This window comes from Leptinotarsa decemlineata, unplaced genomic scaffold (assembly GCF_025532065.1).
Source record: "Leptinotarsa decemlineata unplaced genomic scaffold, Ldec_3_MD MMD2_tig00000882_RagTag_RagTag, whole genome shotgun sequence".
Taxonomy (NCBI): domain Eukaryota; kingdom Metazoa; phylum Arthropoda; class Insecta; order Coleoptera; family Chrysomelidae; genus Leptinotarsa; species Leptinotarsa decemlineata.
In genome coordinates this window covers 2,447,118-2,466,576 of record NW_027412556.1, presented here as the reverse complement: position 1 = coordinate 2,466,576, position 19,459 = coordinate 2,447,118, and the positions used below count along the sequence as shown (strand labels likewise).

General features: G+C 35.6%; 1 protein-coding gene across 1 annotated transcript; it reads right to left on the bottom strand.

Moving 5' to 3' along the window:
• Positions 1–7,397: 7,397 nt before the first annotated feature.
• Positions 7,398–18,741, bottom strand: LOC141482123 (uncharacterized). Its single transcript, XM_074174788.1, has 2 exons — positions 18,687–18,741; positions 7,398–7,916 (listed from the first exon to the last, which is right to left on the bottom strand). The coding sequence occupies exon 2, from the start codon at positions 7,899–7,901 to the stop codon at positions 7,656–7,658; it is 246 nt and encodes an 81-aa protein (XP_074030889.1). The 5' UTR covers positions 7,902–7,916; positions 18,687–18,741; the 3' UTR covers positions 7,398–7,655.
• Positions 18,742–19,459: the final 718 nt, after the last annotated feature.

Below are 19,459 nucleotides of genomic sequence, written 5' to 3'. Positions count from 1 at the left end.
GGCATTCTGAACGGTGATAATTTGGAATAATTTTAAATTACCCATACAGCATATTTCGGGCTCAAAATTTCTATCGACGCGCATCAACAGAATCACCTTGCTTTCATAAATTCGGGTTTTATATTCACATAATCAAACACGGGATTTTATTCCGGAGTTATTCCACCATGTCAAATTCGAACCTTTGTCGGTAAAAGAATTAGGTATCTTACGAACACCTGCGTGATGAAAAATTGAATGAAATGATATCTTAGTAATGTGATAATAATGATTTTCAATGTTAGTTCCGACCAATTCGACTCTCGGTTTGTTTTTTACATGTTTCATTCCGTTTGACCATCCTGATGGGAACACACAGATAGTTTAATATAGGGTGGTCCATCAAAAAGAGTACAGTAAGGTTTAGGGATTCGCATTTAAAAATGATAAAAAAATTGAGATACGAATTCTTTGATTCTCAGAAAGACCTATCGCAAATTGATTTCATCATTTCGAATTTTACAATACGGAACAATGAATTATTCGACAGTGTAGACTTGATAGTACACATAAGTGCATTTCTTCAATGTCCCCCCCCTTTTACTTTTTGAACGGGTCAACTCAAAAATTGAAATTTGGGGTGATGAAATTAATGCATGAATACTTAATTTTGAAGTAAAATTGACTTACGAATATTTCAAGATGGCGACTGGGCGCCATCTGGGACAAAAATTAAATGGGAAGGGGGGTCTTGTGATACATCTTTTTGAAGCTCCTGACGAATACTTGATAACCGCAGAATATGAAGTAAATATTTTCACCTACTACAAAATGGCGGAACATTTAATACTTTCCTGAAAACAAACACATTGTGATAAAAGCTGGCTTTTATCCTTTTCTCGGACAGTGTAACAATGTACAAAAATTAGGCAGCTGCTGTCACCAGATGCAGATTTCTCCACATCAAAATTTGGAAGCTAGGCAATTCCGAAAAAGCTGTAGGGTTCTTGCCGATCGCACGAAGACCGGTCTTTTTGAAATCTGATCATTTGGTGTGCCTACTTATATTCTCTCTCATTATGCGGAGATGTTCACTTTAATTCGCCACAATATTACTTTTCATCAAATTCTGATTTTGTTTTCCTCGGTGGATGGTCAGTTCAACGTGGGTGCTTTGTTCACTCACTCGAATTGCCGCTGTGTTGGTCGGTGGTTCAAGCTCCAGCCTGAACAATCGATTTTCACTTGCTATCTTCCAACCCGTGTTAGGAATCACACGTTAAAAGGTAAGACCTCGTTAATCCTCAGCTCGCACAAGTATCGACTTCTGAGGGTTGCCGTTCGTAGGAGTGCAACAGCTGGTTAACGGAAAGACAGATTTCAAACAGATTTGAGAAGATTTAAAAAAATCCATAACACTGTCATAGTTTACACACCTACCAAAGTGAATTCACAAAAGATATCAATAATGTTAGAGTGCACGATATTCGAAGATATGAAAAGAAACACTACGACGTACAGCACGAATTTTTAATTGACAATGATGACAAATGGGTTCGAAACATCAACTTTTCAGAAACAAATTGTCTAATGAGAATCATTGTGGAGTGTTTTTTAGCTGATTCCACTTTTACTATCTCGAAAACGTTCTACAATTTATAAGGTCGGTTGAATTTTGGGAAACTTTCTCAGATCTTTTTTCAGATTGAGAATATCAGTGGCGGTTTTTGAAATATTCGCCGAAAACTAAAATTGTTGAATTCCGTTTTTGGCTCCACTGCCTCCATTTTGGATAGCACAAAAGGCAAACGTTTCATATCTGTTATGATCTGATATAAACCAACTTGCAATGCGACGTTTCGTTCATCAGCTTCCATCATCAAGTTTACTTGAATACGGACCTCCAGTTTTTATCATCGATTAATCGATTTTTGTACCCACTGTAGCAAAAAATTCAGCTATGTAATACATGTGTTTCCCGACGTTTGTCTCCGAAAAAACATCATCAATATATGTGTAGTCTCAAAAAAGTAGAAATCAATACCTAAGAACTCAAGCATAGATTAACTCTACACTTGTATTGTAGTACATAGCTGATTCTGTTATTACAGCGGCTACAAAAATCGACGAAGAAAACTAGAGGTCAGTAGGTATTCAAAAAATGAAGTTGACGATGGAATCTAACGAACGAAACGTCGCATGTCGAATCAGTTTATATCAGATTAGCGGGCCGCCTCGACTCCGCACGGGTGCAATGCTGATACTGAATACCCACCGGAAATTTAAAGGCATGACCTTATCGTTTCCGAGATAGTAAAACGCTCAGCTGGAAAAACGCGTGTATGTATATACAGAGTGTAACTAAATAAGTGTAAAACATTCAAGGAGGTAATTCCTCATCAAAAAAAAGATAGGATCTTTGATATAAAGAAATTTCATTCGGCATCCCTTGTTAAGATACAGCCCCTTAAAGGGGGTACATAAAATTTGTATAACAATTTTTTTCACAAGCACTGAAAAAGTTACAATGTTGGAATTAACCTGACGTTTTGTACTACCAAAAAGGCACTTAGCCAGAAATTTATTTGGTTCACCCCATGGTTGTAAGGGGTGGAAAACGTAACCCACAAATTTATTTTCAATGTAACTTTTTGTCTTATCATTTGTTTACCATTTAAACATTTATTTCCGGTAGTCTGTTACATTTCTAACAAAAAATGCCCAAAATAAACCAGTTCGCAGCAAAAAATTATGTAAAAAAAGTTAATCGGTTAGGTTAGGTTAGGAGAAAGAAAGAAGAGCATATCAGACTTCCTTTTCTTAATGGAAAGATCAAAAAATGGATCAATCATTTTGATGCTAGCATTTATCGAAACATAAATCCACCATAAATCTAATCACCATTCCATGTAAAAAAAGTTAATCGGTTAGGTTAGGTTAGGTCTTGCACCAGAACCGGAAAGGTGTTTTTGATCCATCTGTGAACCAACAACTATCTGCTCCTTTCCCAAGCTAATCGGTACTTTGAGAGAAAATGAAACAATATAATACCATGAAAAAGGTTTTTCATGATGACAGTAATGGTGATGACAGTAATTTACATAAACAGATCGTTCAGTGATCTCAACCTCATAAGAACACACGTATATATGACAATTAACTTACAATTATGTACTACCAGTGAATTTTGATGAAGAAAACAAAATATTGACAATAAATGAGGAGTTTTGATATAATTGGTTGTTTCTTTGGACATCAAGAATTATAGTGTACGACAAATTGAGTTATTTATATCAAAAACAGTCACACCTCACGAATTGGTTGTTTCAAAGGGTGGTAAACGTGAGATCAACCCCACAGTACAAATGATCTTTTCAATAAGAAAAGTATTTTGTAAAAGCTCTACTGGACTTTGTCACCTTTGCATATAGAGGTACGGAAATCATGATCAGTACCTGAAATAATGGAAACCGTACAAGAATTGACATATAACCCTCCAACAAGTGAACTACTATTGAAATCGACCTTACCTTGAGTTATCTTGTATCTGTTCCACCATCAAAATGACTGCTGGATATCTGTTGATATAGATTAATTTAATTTCATATCGTGGAAGGTTGTGAACATTGAGAAAAGTATTCACCTCTATAAAAATGTTGAGTGCAGTACAGTAATATTTCGTAGTGTATTATCTTATTTTGGTAGGTACACATATACTTAGTTGTTATTTAAATATTTGTTCAACGTCAGATTATTCTTTACTTGATTTTATGTTTCATAACCACCACACCTAATTCAGTTTATTCATACCTACCCTTGTAACGATATACAGGATGTATCGCATATGATGACATTGATTTCTGGTGATGATTACTTGTCATATTTAATGAAAAAAGTTCATAATAAAGTGTGTACTATCTTTGTTTCCAAGTAACGAAGTATCAAAATTTCACTAAAAATATTGTTCTTTTATAAATAACTTGAAAGTATTTTTGCTGATTTTGATGAAACTATGTGCTCTTTTTGATGAGATTAATAATAATAATAATATTTATTTACCATTCAACGAAATTTACAATGTTCAAAAACATATAAGAATTTATAATAGAACTATCAGTAGATTTATCAGTAAATAAGCCTGTGAACACGTCTGTTTGGATAAAAAATCTACAAAGCAATCTGCAAGAATCAAAACGCAATATAAGTAAAAAAAATCCTAAAATCCCACCTAAACATAATGAACGGAAGAAAATGAATTTGTTGAAAGCAACGGAAATTAATAAATCAATTTTCAAACCGGTTTGGGCTTTATATACTGCAGAGCATTCCCCACACTATATTCGTTCTATTCTATCGACTTAGGGCTCCGTGTACACGCCTGTTTGAACAATAATATCTACAATGTATGAACATGACATGACTTTTGAATTTATAAGTTTGACAACACTGGTAATTTCCATAAACTTCAGTGTTGAATTTTCATAGTTGGCACTCATGTTCATTTGATTACATCCCCATCCAGCTCAACTATAAACTCTCTATATAACCACGTTTTTTAGATTTCAAATGTAAGTATTATTGTCTGTTCAGAAATGAGAGAGACTATATACTCTCTACATTTGTATTTATTTGTAAATTTAATATTCTGATTATTTTATAGATCTGTAGAAGGTAACAATTCTAAATAATAAAAAACTATTTCAAATATCAATTGTCCTTCCCATAATAAAATATTCAAACAAAATTGGTTTTCACCATATTTTAATTATCTTCTCATCATACAGAATATATCAATGGAACATTTATATTAATACCCCCAGTCCGACGCCTATTAATATTATCTTGAACGTAACATCAGAAAAAATATCGAGCGGTTTTTTTTGCGGTATTTCCGCATTCTTTGTCGTGTTTTCGCGTTATTTGTCGCATATCCCTATTTTAATGGCTCGTTAGCGGCGTCCTCAAGGGATATAGAGGGTAGAAATATCTCAATGATTTTGTGGGTGAATTGCAGTGCTATTTGCTTGGGAGGACTATGTTGCTTTCTTTGATGTAGCGACATGTTTGCATTCTTGAAATTATTTTACTCTCAGACAATACTGAACGAACTATAGTTAGTTTTTATACTTGATAATGGTCGTAAAAATAAAATAACTAGTGGAAATTGGACAAAAATGTTTTCATCCATTTCATTGAAGTGATCACGGATATGACAAGTAATCAACACCAATAAAATCATTCAAGATAACCCTGTGTATCCGATTCCACAAAATATATATCGTCAAAACGATAAAATTGAGACATCTATTACATACAGTGTGTAACAACGAAAACTTAACTGACCCGTTTTTGAATATAAAAAGTAAGATTTTAAGAAAAAGCTCGAACACGTCGATTCCTAATTAGAGGGAGACACCTTTCAGAATAATCAGATTTTTTGTAGTACGCACCCCCTCGAAGGGGTGCGTCCGACGACCCTTATTTAGATAGGGAAAGTAGGTCGAGTGGCACTTTGTTTTAAAGGTCTTTTGAATACCTTTACATCTCTGTTGAAAGAAAATTTTTGTAACGATTAGTTTTCGAGATAATTTGAAGATTTAAAGGTATTTTTATTAAGTTCAACTCTTTTTAAAATAAATCAAATTGTTTTTAAGGTACAATTTACGTTCATTACGACGAGATTTTTTTCGGGGGATTGGGGTTGGTTACCACCCTTACATTTTAGGTAAATTGAGTGGCACCTCCTTATGAAGGTTGCTTTTTGACGTGGATATTTTATGCTTTTGATAAAAAAGTGAATCATACTAAAAACTTACCTATACAACGAATACAACCTGCTGATTTCCTTGAATGCTGATAATACAGAAAAGTTCAAAAAACTGTTTTAGGGTTAATAAATCCCAATAATTGTTTTTAAAGCACACACAAAAAAGTAACATCTAATAAGGGTAACTCACATAGGAAATTTAGACTAAATATTCAAAATGTGCGCCATTTTGCTCCATGCAACAATAAAGATTTTGTTCGAATTTTGCTCTTATATTTTTCAACATCTCAGGAGTTATAGCTCGGCTTTCATCAATAATTCTACGACGTAATTCATCCAAATTGGCTGGCTGTGTAGCATAAACTTTAGACTTTAAATATACCCACGAAATGTAGTCCAGTGGTGTTAAATTTGGTGATCGTGCTGGTCATTCAATTGGACCTCTTCTGCCAATCCATTGTCCTTCAAAATGATTATTCAAAAAATTTCGAACCTGCTGGGCATAATGGGGTGGTGCACCATCTTGTTGAAAATGGATAAATTCATCTTGACATCTTGGATCCTGTTCAATTATTTCAACTATACGAGGTTGTATTGCCTCTTCAAGAAGTTGTAAATAAGAATCACCGGTTAAATTTCCATCAATGAAAAATGGACCTATAATATGATTGTGTAATATTCTCGCCCAGACATTCAACTTTTGGGGATGTTGGGTATGTATTTCTGCGTATTGTCTTGAGTTTTCATCCGACCAATAACGGCAATTGTGACTGTTCACGCAACCATTTAAATGAAATGAGCTTTCGTCCGAAAAACAGATGTTATAGAGCAGCTCGGGATTTTGCATTAATCTCTCATTCATGCCCTCACAAAACTCCTGTCTTCGGTCAAAATCATCCTCATTGAGTTCATGAACAAGTTTAATTTCGTAAGGATGGATTTTGTGGTTTTTAAGGATTCTCTATGCGCTCATATGGCTTATTCCGGCCATTGCTGATAAACCTCTGGTACTTAACCTGGGATTGGCGATGACTTGACTAATCACTCCAATCGCATTATCGTCATTCATTACTCTTCTCTGAACATTTCTTTTCTTATTTAAAACCGAACCTGTCTCCGTGAATTTTGTGACCAAATTCAGAACGTGATTTCACGTGAGGTGTTTACCAGGGTTTTGCTCGTTAAATAAAATTGATGTTCTATTAGCATTTTGGTGGTTGCCAAAAAATAAAGCAATAACTGAAACCATTTCAGCAGTAGTGTAAGGCATTTTTAAACAAATAACAATACACGACCCGTTTAAACAAAACAATCGAACGATGTACTAATGAAAACTGGAAGAAGAGGAGTGGGTATTGATTTTGAAAAAGGGATTTTATTTAACAAAAAACTGATAAGAAGAACTGCTCGAATTTTTTTCCCCTTAGGCATACAAGTTACCGAGTGGTCTGTCTAATGTATTATTAACATGGCAATTTTAACTTCAAATTATCTCGAAAACTAATCGTTACAAGAATTTTCTTTCAACAGAGTTATAAAGGTATTCGAAAGAACTTTAAAACAAGGTGCCACTCGACCTACTTTCCCTATCTAATTAAGGGTCGTCGGACGCACCCCTCCGAGGGGGTGCGTACTACAAAAAATCTGATTAATCTGAAAGGTGTCCCCCTTCAATTAGAAATCGACGTGTCCGAGCTTTTCTTAAAAATCTCACTTTTTATATTCAAAAACGGCTCTGTTAAGTTTTCGTTGTTACACACTGTATATCTCTTACAATTCTTCTCCTGTCATACCAACATATAACTCATCACCAGAACCTGGTTGTGAGAGTCGGTTTTCAGCATTTTTCTCCCTCCAATCTTAGATACGAAACATAAAATCGAGTACTCTGTAGAGTATAATAAAGTGTTTACACCCTGAATTGAATGAGAATGATGACGTAGGCTGTGACAGCAGATAAGAAACCAGGTATCAATCGTTGGTTGACGTCGAAAAAGCCTGCTGCGGAAAATTTCGGTAGGAGGTTTTGGATGCAGTTTGACAGCCCCAGGAGTTCATTTGCAATGAGGTCGTTCTCTGCCGTTGCTTGTAGATACCGACAGGTTTCCAGCAGTTTCAGAGCGCTCTTCTCCACCTTATCGTAAGACATAATCATCACGATGGTGTATACCTGAAATGGAAATAGTCAGTGAAAATCAAGGAACATCTACATGGCCTTTGAATGATTTCATCATTCAGTAGATCATCAAATGAATAGAGTGGATATAATGATTTGATACCATTTCTATGTATTTACAGGGCTATTGAAATTCGTTTCTGTACATGAGGATCTCGTGAACGATATAGTCGGAGAGCCAGTGACGCATGTTTCATGAAGTGTTTGATGCACCCTGAACTTTTTTAAGGCAAGTATCTATGGAATTAGAAGTACCAATACCTGTGTTTGCCTGACCCTGCCCGAGACACCAGGTACTGCGCATAATAGAAAGGTGTAAAAAATATATCTATATCTTATATCTTCTTTAGTCAAAAACATATCTAACATCATTAATATAAAATATCTAATAATACTGTACCATGCTTTGGTCGAAAGTCATCTTTCCTATGGAATCATTGCATGGGGAGAAGCCTCAAAAACACTTATCAATAATCTACAAAAAATTCAATAATGCATTCTTAAAATGATATATAAAAAACCGCGAGAATATCCGTCATGTAGCCTATATAGAGAAACGACGATAATGAATGTAAGTCAGATATTTGTTTTTGCGAATCTCTTGAGGCAGTATAGACATAAATCGTCGTTGGTACCTCTTCAGCACCATTACAACACAAGGCATAAAACTAACGCTATGATAGCAAGAACTAATAAAACGAAAGGGCAGAAATGTTATACTTTTTTGGGACCAAAACTTTTTATGAGCTACCGCTCGAACTCAAAACGATCAACTCATACGAAATGTTCAAGAAAAGGGTCAGATCTTGGCTGTTCACTTTTCCGCCAGAAACACTGGAAAGCTTTATAGCTACAAGTAGAGGATGTTATAGACTTGCATGAGATGTTGCTCGTAATATAATCTGCAGATATAAATATCCGGATGTAATTATTGTAATGTGATATTAGTGCCAAAATTTTTCTTTAATCTGATATGAAATTCAATATTTTAGAAATGTGACATGACTTGAACTTTTATATTCTTATTCCACTTTAAATTGTTTAGTCTTCGGTTTGGATTTTAAATCTTCTAGTATTAACCATTTTTAAGATTTGTATGTTCTTATATTTAAAAAAAAATTAGAGAATATTTGTACTTCTATGATGTTCACGTCTAATGTTCGGACAAAGATTTCATGCCACGCGCGGAATCATTTCCTTGTGGTTTTTTTCTGTTTTGTTCATTTCATGATTGGTAGAATTGAAATATGTAATGAAATAGTATGAATAAAACTTTATTATTATTATTATTATCATTCACAGGCATATTGAAAATCTTTTCACATTTTGCTATAGGCACTTGATGTGGGCTCTCAGAATATATCCATGAATCTTTTATACAGGGTGTCATCTGACTTGGGTCACCCCAATCTTTGAATTTTCAAATACGGACCTGTATTTTTTGTTGTAGTTTTTGGGTCGTAGACGTTCACTTCATACTGAGAAATTGAATTCATATTTTATATTTCGGGATGTTTTGGTAATATTCGATTATAATTGTGTGAATTATTCCTTGTGGGATTCTTCAATGACCTGCTCTTTGCCTGATCAGTTTCGACGTAGAAAGCCTCTACACCAACGTTCCTGTCGAAGAAGTACTTCAAATCATACAGAAGAAGCTATCCGAAGATGGAGACCTGAAAGATAGAACATGGAAATGCAGAACTAGACACTTTCCTGAAGCACATCAACAACATAAGTCCTTCCATCACTTTCACAATTAAGAAGGAAGTCCACAACGAATTGTTTTTCTTAGACGTATTGGTGAAGAGGACAGACACTAAATGGGAAACATCTATACATCGAAAACCCACCCACACAGGACAGTATCTGAATCAGAAATCCAACCACCATCAATCGACTAAGAGAGGAATCATCAAGACACTACTGGACCGTGCTTTTTATAATTTTTATTTTTCAATTTTTCTTTATAATATTTTTTTTTTTTGTATTTTTCAGCTTTTAGTAATATTTCAATTTTTTATTTTTGTTGCTTGTATGTTATTTCCTTATAATTCCAGTTTTTTGTTCAACAAAGTTGTTATTTTCGGTTAATCTTTTTGATTTTTTCAGGAATTTCAAATAAATTTTTATCACATTAGACAATGAAAGTTCGAACTGATGAAAAAAACACTATTATTGCCAAACGCCTGGTTTATTTTAAGGGCGCTTTGACTATTTGAATTCGTAGGGAAAAATTATTCTGAAATCGCTGAAAAGAAGCATACAATTAAAATTTGGAAGAAAAATCAACAGCATTAACGAATACTGAATTCTTTATCGTTCACTTTTCAAAAACACATGACATGTAAACCTGCAGAACGAGCAATTTTCAATGAAATCTATCTTGTGTGCTTAATAGAAATTCAGGAATTGTTTTCGAAAAGACAGCAACTGTTCAGTGTATTCAATGTTATTTCTACGTGAATGTTCAAAAACTACTTACACATTGAATGCTACTATATATAATGTTGAGGTAATCAAAGCCTGTGGATAATTGTATATTTTCTTTGTCTTTCAAAAGCTTCATCTGACAAAGCATCAGAATATACACTCCAGAATTGAAAAACATAACCGCACTGTATTTTCCAAAGATTGTATTCACATGTTTTCCCACATGAAGAAGCATCAAGCTCATACGTTGAATATATTTCACTTCTAGTTTTATATCCACCTGATGAACTACACATTCAACTATTTTATTCAGGTAGTCGTAACGTCTATTCAAGACATCACAGAATACATACATGATCACAATTATCAACAATACTTGGGTATTCATTACCAGCCTGTGTACCAGACTGACTAAACCTCCTGCAGTACTACCACCATTTCTACAATAAAGGGCATATACAAAAACTGTGATTGACACGACGAATCCGTAAGACACTATTGCAAAAGAGATGTATTTCCAAATGCACATATCCCGAAAAAAATTCTATGCTTCATGCCTCTCTCAAATTCCAAAATATTCTCCCAAAGCTTCATCCAGTCTGTTCTGTAATTGATATTGACATGTAGTGTAATCAGGCAAAAGATCATCTCGCATGCCATGTTGGCGTTGTCCAAAATCAACAAAATTAGAGAATGCTCCGATATCTGGAAAAATACGTTCGCTGCGAAATAGTCGTGTGCAAGCAAGAGACATGAAACCGTGTTGAAGGTTATGACGAATATCTTGGAGAACCATCTTTTCGAATCAAACCTTCCGTAAGACATACCAAAAACTCTTGCGATTTTCGATAAGAACGATAAAAGGGCGGTGTCGCTTGCTTGTTCGAAATTCATTTTGTTCGTTTCGTTTTATCCATGTAGGTGCCAACTTTCGAGTGAGGTATCAAGTCAAGGCAACATTCATTCTATTACTGGGTCAACATGTCTACATTTTCCTGCAAATGCTAAACTTTCAATACTGAATATTCTAAGGCAGGTAATTTGATTTGACATACCGTAGTGTTTCCTATATAGGAAACAATTTCAATAGACAGGTGAGGAAATTCAAAAAAGTATGACAGGAAATAATCAGAATGACTAAGTACGTCGCGTATAATTACGTTACCGAAAGGAAAAGGAAATTGAGGTTGTAAAGACAATATGTGTATTTGAAAGGAGGCCCTGATCTTTCGTTTCAGCAATATCAACATGCAACCACGTCGGCGGTCGATATCGAAGCTCAACTTTGCAACTGATCGCCTTGAGGGGCTTCGTTTATCTTTGATATTCGAGGATTGAGTTTCTGGTGACCCCATAGATGTCGTCTCCATGAGGGGGTATGCCATTGCCCTCACTTAGGAATCACACGATGAGAGTTGAAACCTCGTTAGTTCTTAGCTCGCACAAGTTTCAAATTTTGGGAGTTGTCGTTCGTAGGGGAGCGACAGCTGGTCACTGATAGCGAAGCGACTGGTCTATATTTATTTGGAACAGTTTTCTTGCCCTTTATGGGCAAGACTGTTGTCAAAGGAGTTTGACATCTGTCGGAGAAGTTTAGAAATAAATAATCAAAAGGAATAACTGCAAATATCTTAGAATTTTTTGTCTGTTTCTGAAGACGGAGGCAGATTTTGGCCTTTGAAACGTTAAACTCATCGAACACTTAAAAAAGAGGAATGAAATAATGCATTCTACATTTTAAGGGATTCGTTTCTATTTCACCATTTGGAAACATCGATTATAGCTAATAAAGGACAATGAATCTGTTACCTGTATGAGACAAACAAAGATGACATATTTCTGAGGTGTGCTGTTCTGTTTACTTATGTTCCGAGTTCCAAGACATTCTGTGGCATATGAACATTTTGTGCACCTAACCTATCTTCCTCTATATAAATAAATAACAAAACAACTGTTGTTTATGTGGCTTATGGAGGTGTTATTGAAATTTAATTTATATTTCGCCTTAATTGTTGATTTATAAAGATAATTTTCCTTTTTTGAAGTAGAATATCTAGGTACGTATTAATTCCCTTTAAAAATCAAAACCCAACATTTGAAACATCAATTTGAATACTTTTTGAAGTGAATTTGAAAAACTCATGAATTAAACTCAACTTTATTTTGTTCAAACTTGCATCTGCTGTAATAACCCAAACTGAGGCACATACCCCATAAGATCGGTATCGATAACTGACATTAGTTGAAACAAATTGAAAAACCCGGGTGGTAGTCATATTTTTGGGGTGATTCTGTAATATCTCTACAAACATTATTCATCGCCTTTTGATATATTAGCAAAAAACAGAAAACATGTCTGCCTTTTTTCAACTTTTCGCTTATAGCTCCTAAAATATATGTGAATGATGTTGATATAATCTCTCGAAGTAGATGAAATATTCCATCAACTGGATCAAATCATTTTCTAGAAAATGTAAATATCGCAATCCATTGAGATTTTCATTGAAAAAGTAAGATCCTATGATGCGGCCATTGAACAATCCACACCATACATTAATACCCCATGTAGTTTGAAAATTACTTTCGCGGACCCAGTGGGGATTTTCTTGAGACCAATAGTGACTGTTATGTCGATTCACAACTCCATTATTGTGGAATCGCGATTCATCGCTCCACAAAATTTGACTGAATATGTTAGGACTTTCATGTAATATTACCTGAATACAAGCAATGAATTCAAGTCGTCGTTCAAAGTCCGTGGGTTTCAAACCATGTACCAACTGAATTTTGAATGGGTGGTATTTATTTTCTTTCAGAATTCTTTGTACATTAGATTTACTCACACCGACTTCTTCTGCAAGAGTACGGATAGAAACATGTGGATGAATAGTAATATAAGCCAACACATTGATCTCTAAATCTTCAGTTCTAACAGATCTCGTATGATGACGATGCTTTATAGTAGAAGGAAATGACCCAGTTCGCAATTTTTCTACAACTCTCGAAAAAGTCATTCGTGACGGAATGGATCTGTCTGGAAAACGTTCTTGGTATAGACGTTGTGCTTGACGGCAGTTTTTCTGACATTCCCCAAAAATTAATAGCATATCAATGCAATCACTTGGACGAAACGCGAAAGGCATACTGGAGTTTTCGCACAAAGAACACAGTTACTGTTTTGCAAAGAATCACTGAATCGAACTGACAAGTAGATACAATTCAACAACATTTGTTACTATGGCATCAACAAGCATAAGCTACTTGATGAAATTGTGCAATATAAAGCAATTCACCCTCAAGTTAGTCACATTCTCAAGAATTTCAATATTATATTCAACTGATATCGATATCGTATCGTAGAGGTGAGAATAATGGTTTGTATTCAGTAGTAGTCTAGTTCAATTTAATAAAAGATATAGACTGGATTCGTGTACGAGTAAATAAGTTTTTTTGAAACTTTATATTTAAGGAAAAGTGCAATAACTCAACAACGCCGTAACCGAATTTCAAAAACCAAACATGAAATGATATCAGAATTTAACGTAGCATCTGAATATGTAATGATATACAGTGCGTTCTATTTTAAAAAATGGAATTTTGGTCTCTAGCACCTACACCAAAAACCCTGTATATTTAAAAATTATATCAAAATATAGCTCTCATGAACTCCTAAAACTTTTGTATGAAACATTTTTGTGTATCTCCTTCAACAAACCAGATATTGCCTGTCACATAAAATGTGGGACACCCACACACACACACACACACATATATATATATATATATATATTATATATATATATATATATATATAATATATATAATATATATATATATATATATATATATATATATATATATCAAAGAAATCAAAGAAAACCGTTAATATATTCTACTCACACATTGTAGTAATCCATAGACTATGAATTTCTTGAGCGTCCCCAATAAATTTCCTGATTGAGAAGTATCCAGAAAGACTTGACACAACAGTAAAATATGCAAAGACGAAAAATAAACCATAAACAAGCTATACTTTCCAAAAATAACGTTAACTTTTCCAACAGCAACGTGAAGATTCCTCAACATAATTTGGATTTCTTTTGTTCTAATTGTAGCATTAGTGATACGTTCATTGAAATATGATGCAATAACTCTGTTCAAATAATCGTATCTCCTCCTGAGAATACTACAGAGTTCATGACAGATTATCATTATCATGAGGATCTGGAAATCAATCACCAGCTTATTGCTGTAAGTGGCAATGTAGTGAAATATTTTGTAGTTTTCGTAATATACTCCGGCTTCTATGAAATATATTAATATGATGATGCCATAACATAGGACTGATGAAAGGCTGTGTTTCCAAATGTTGATATCTTCGAAATATGTTCTTTGGACCATACACTCATCAATAATCTTCAACTTTTCTTTGAGTTTACTCCAATCAGCTCCGTTTTTGAAGGCACCAAACACTCCGAATACGAAGAAAAATCCACGAGTGAATAATAGTAAACCGGACAGTATAAAAAGAGTATTTGTGTACCCACTTTCATGTCTATCCAACCAGTTAATACAGAAATATACCAGTGAGCAAACCACAGCAGTGTTGAAAGAGTACGCATAAAACTTCGATATGCGATTTTTCGTCGAAAATTTTCATTGTTCAAGCCAAAGATTTTTGCAATCCTCAGGTAAAATGAAAGAACGACACTGTCGGTCACTGGTTTCTTAGTGCATTTCATTCTATAGCCTACTTCTCGTCGATTACGAACAACAAGTGAAAGGTTGAAATGCTGATGAATTCGTTCATCTTATCATTGATCCATCGACACTCTAGTTCATATACAAAAAGCTATTTTGTGAAAAAACATGTCAATTTAATGAATTGACATTTTGTTATTCTGTTTGTATTCTTCCATGTTTCCATGAGACACTTTGGCCTCGATATCAATCAATATACATAACAAATTATGAATACATTTGGCCCGTTACTTGATGAAAATTGATAACCTTATCCATGATCAAAGAATATAAACTAAAACCAGTGATAATAGGGAAATAGCAGAAACTAGTTCTTATCAGAACTATTTGTGTGTATCCCACACATAATTTGTGTGTATCAATAATGGTACCATTAATGGAACAAGAAATTGAGAGACTGTCAGAGGAGAACCTCCAACTATGAAAGAAGAAAGAGAAGCAGGAAAAGGACATATTGAAACTAATAAGAGAAATGAGAAAAACAACTGGCATTGAAAGAAAAGAGCAATGCTTCTGAAAACAAGGAGGAAAAACAACAAAAGGAAGAACCATCAAGGGTAGAAACTGACACACAGGCTGAAGAAGCTGAAAAACAGACTCCCGTGACGACAAGAAAGATGATGAGATAGAAGAACAGCGACAAACCAAGCGGCAACGAGAAACGGAAGAAAACTCAGAAACAGAGTCGTATGGGACGGTTTCGTAAAGGTAGGAAAACCAAACCGCCGCACCAGAAGGCCCATAGCCCACGAAAAAGCTGAAGCTAGGAACAACAACCGAAACGAGGCAACTGGATCTCCAACTGAAGAAAATAAATATAATAAAGCCAAACTGGCAAAGGATGGCATTTACATTCATAGATAGATAGATAGATAGGTATATTTATTTGACAACTTTACACTTGAATATTTGTTGCAAGTCAGTTATAATATACATAGAAAAAAAACTAGTCACAAGTTGTAAATATTGAATCATAAATTGTGAATAAAATGAAAGATAATTTTGAACATCACAGTAATCAGTCTAAAATTTTTGAAAGTGTCAAAAAACAAAAATTATATATAAACATGAGCTTCACATGTCAGGTGAAATAAAATCAAATCTAAATCGGCATAATTGAAGTACTCAAATAATCCTGAGTACTATAAAAACAGTTTTCCAGGAGAATAGTTCTGACTCTGTTTCTGAAGGAGCTTTGTTTGAGCACTTTAAGCGAATTAGAAAGATGATTGTAGAGATTGATATTCAATGAATTTTTAATAGACCTTGTGAGTTTGTATGAACAGATCTGCATTTCTTGTAGCATGATGATGAATATCCTGATGCTGCGAAGACTTCGATTTATTTTTATGTAATTAAATCTAAAGCAAATGGAACTTCAAACGTTCAAGCCAGTCTCTATATACCTACACAGTAGGTTTAATGGACTGACGCCTATCAGAAAACAACTACTCCCCTGGCTAATACCACGAAGGGCGTTGGATTATATCAGACAGGCGTCAGTGCAGGAATCTTCACAGAAAATGTCCTGCATATGCAATTGGAAATACAACTGAAAGAGTCGACGTTCAATTATGGAACGGGCACACTTGAACGTCGACATAATTGAACATAACATAATTGAACGTCGACTCTTTCAGTTGTATTGCCAATTGCATATGCAGGACATTTTCTGTGAAGATTCCTGCACTGACGCCTGTCTGATATAATCCAACGCCCTTCGTGGTATTAGCCAGGGGAGTAGTTGTTTTCTGATAGGCGTCAGTCCATCAAACCTACTGTGTAGGTATATAGAGACTGGCTTGAACGTTTGAAGTTCCATTTGCTTTAGATTTGTTTATTGCCAGTCTTCAAGCATAGCCCATTGACTAATAAGAAAATTATTTTTATGTATTTCAAGTAATTGACTATATATGAATACCGAGGGTAGTGGTAGTATACCCATTTTTTGAAAAGCGGCTTACAGTGATCTCTATAATTGGCATTCTTCAATATTCTGACTGCTTTTTTCTGAAGTCTGAAGATTTTAATGGAGTGAGAGGAATTACCCCACAAAACTATGCCATAATTCATATGTGAGTGGAACAAAGCAAAATATGAACTTCGCAGGGCGTCAAGAGACAATACTCTATTTAGCTGTCGAAAAGCAAATATACTCTTACACAGCTTCTCACTCAGTTCATCAATGTGTGCATACCATGATAAATTCCGGTGAAGAGTGAGTCCTGTTAGTTTGGCAGTATCATCGCCATTTTCAGTTGTTTCAGTACTTGAGGTCGTAAACAAGACCTTCTGGGTCTTGCTTTCGTTTGATTTCAACTGATTTGTTGTGAACCACAGGTACCCCTGTCTCAAAGTATCATCAGTAGTAATAGTGGTAATTTGATTAAGTTTTTCTGAGACGTTATTAGAGTTGTGTCATCTGCGACATAAAATTACTGAAGTAATTGAAATATATCAAGAATAGCAATGGTCCCAGAATGGATCCCTGCGGTACACCATTCTTGATAGTTTTATTGTCAGACATGTTTCCATTCACATACACAGATTGGGTTCTGTTACATAAGTACGACTGAAATAAACTGAGTGGTAGCTCCCTCACTCCATAAAACTCCAACTTTTTGAACAGAACATCGTGCGAAACGCAAACGAATGCTTTAGAGAGATCACGCATGGTTAAAATCACATGTTCACCTCTCTCAAGACCATCGATAACCAGACTCACAGTTTTTCGAATTGCATCTGTTGTTGATCTACCCGCTCTGAATTCGTATTGATCTTCACTAAATAATTTGTTATTGATAAAAAAGTTCATGAGCCTGTTCTTCAGAATTACTGCAAAGATTTTTCCCAAAACGGGAATGATTGATATTGGTCTATAGTTACCAACCAGAGACCTGTCTCCTTTTTTAAAAAGAGGCAATACCTTTGTACATTTAAACAACGAATAAACCAACGAAGCAGAATGGCGAACTGCAAAAAGATATATGGAAGATAGCAAACTGGACTTCCGTACATTTACCACGAAGAAGGAGATACCACTGCACATAGTCATCCATGAAATACCGGAGAACGTGGGAGGAGAAAGACGTACCTTACGAAAGATGACTTTACGAAACAAAGTCATCTCAGCAAGTCATCGCATAATATAAGGCGCACTAGGAAGACGTTTCCTTTATTCCTAGTGAAAGGATAAAGTGCTACAGACAGAGGGAAAAATATGTGGGCTGAACCGCAGAGACGAACAGAGGAGTACTGTCCCACCGATGTCACAAAAATGCTGCCACGCAACCACGCGTTGTGGTGAAAACCACGAGAGCAGAGAATACAAGAAAATGAGAGATACGCCAATGAAATGCGCCAACTGCTTGGAAGCGCATCCAGCTACAGGGAATGCAAAATGTTACCCAATCCAAGGACCACACAAGCAGCATGGAACAGGCCCAAATAATCAGATAGTTAGAGGCCCAAACCAGAAGCAAAGAAGACAACACCTAGCGCTCAGACAGCCGGAAACAAAAACGACAAAAATAACGAAAACGACCAAATGAATACACTAAGCAAACTCACCACTGAGCAGCAAAAGATCGCGTAAGCAGTATAAGCTGCACTACTGACAGCACCCAGAAACCAATAATGTCAGTACGGTTTCCAGAAAACCATAGAAACGAATAGTGGAACGGCGCCACAGAAAGAAAGAACGAGCTCATGGAGCTGCTATCACGGCTAAGCATAGAAGTCATGGCAATCCAGGAGACAAGGCTCGGAAAAAACACGAATGTTCGCGTCTCAGGATATAATACTTAAAGGACAGACAGGCCAAGGCTTCACTTCGCCGCGTGGGGGGCGGCACTTCTAGTAAAGACAGATCTAGCGCACCACGGAGACAGAAAGCCGGAACTACAAAAAATAGGCAACTTCAACGAGAAGTCACGCGACTGGAACGGCAGGAACGGAAACCAAAGAGGAAGAGAACTCACCAGGACTGCTAGAAAATTTGAGGATACCGGGGCAGTTGCTCCAGAAGCCCCAACGCACTACCTACCAGAAGACCACGTCCCCGACGTCGTCATAGTGCAAAACATCCCCACATAGGAGATGGAAGTGCTAGACGAAGGTTCATCAAACCACAATCCTACGCTATTTACAGTAGGAATAGGTCAGAGGAAGCCAGACGAACCAAAAAAGAGAATCACCGACTGGAGCAGATTCCAGCGCACCGTTCACGACGAGATAGTAGGCATCCCAGGCATCGAAACAAAGACTGATCTGGAGAACGCTACTACACATCTGCAATAGGCGATCATCCAATCTATGTCGGGAAACCCCAGCCACGCATTTCA

Excerpts from the sequence above, each read along its gene's own strand:
- LOC141482123 (XM_074174788.1), bottom strand. The coding sequence starts at position 7,901 with ATGATTATGTCTTACGATAAGGTGGAGAAGAGCGCTCTGAAACTGCTG.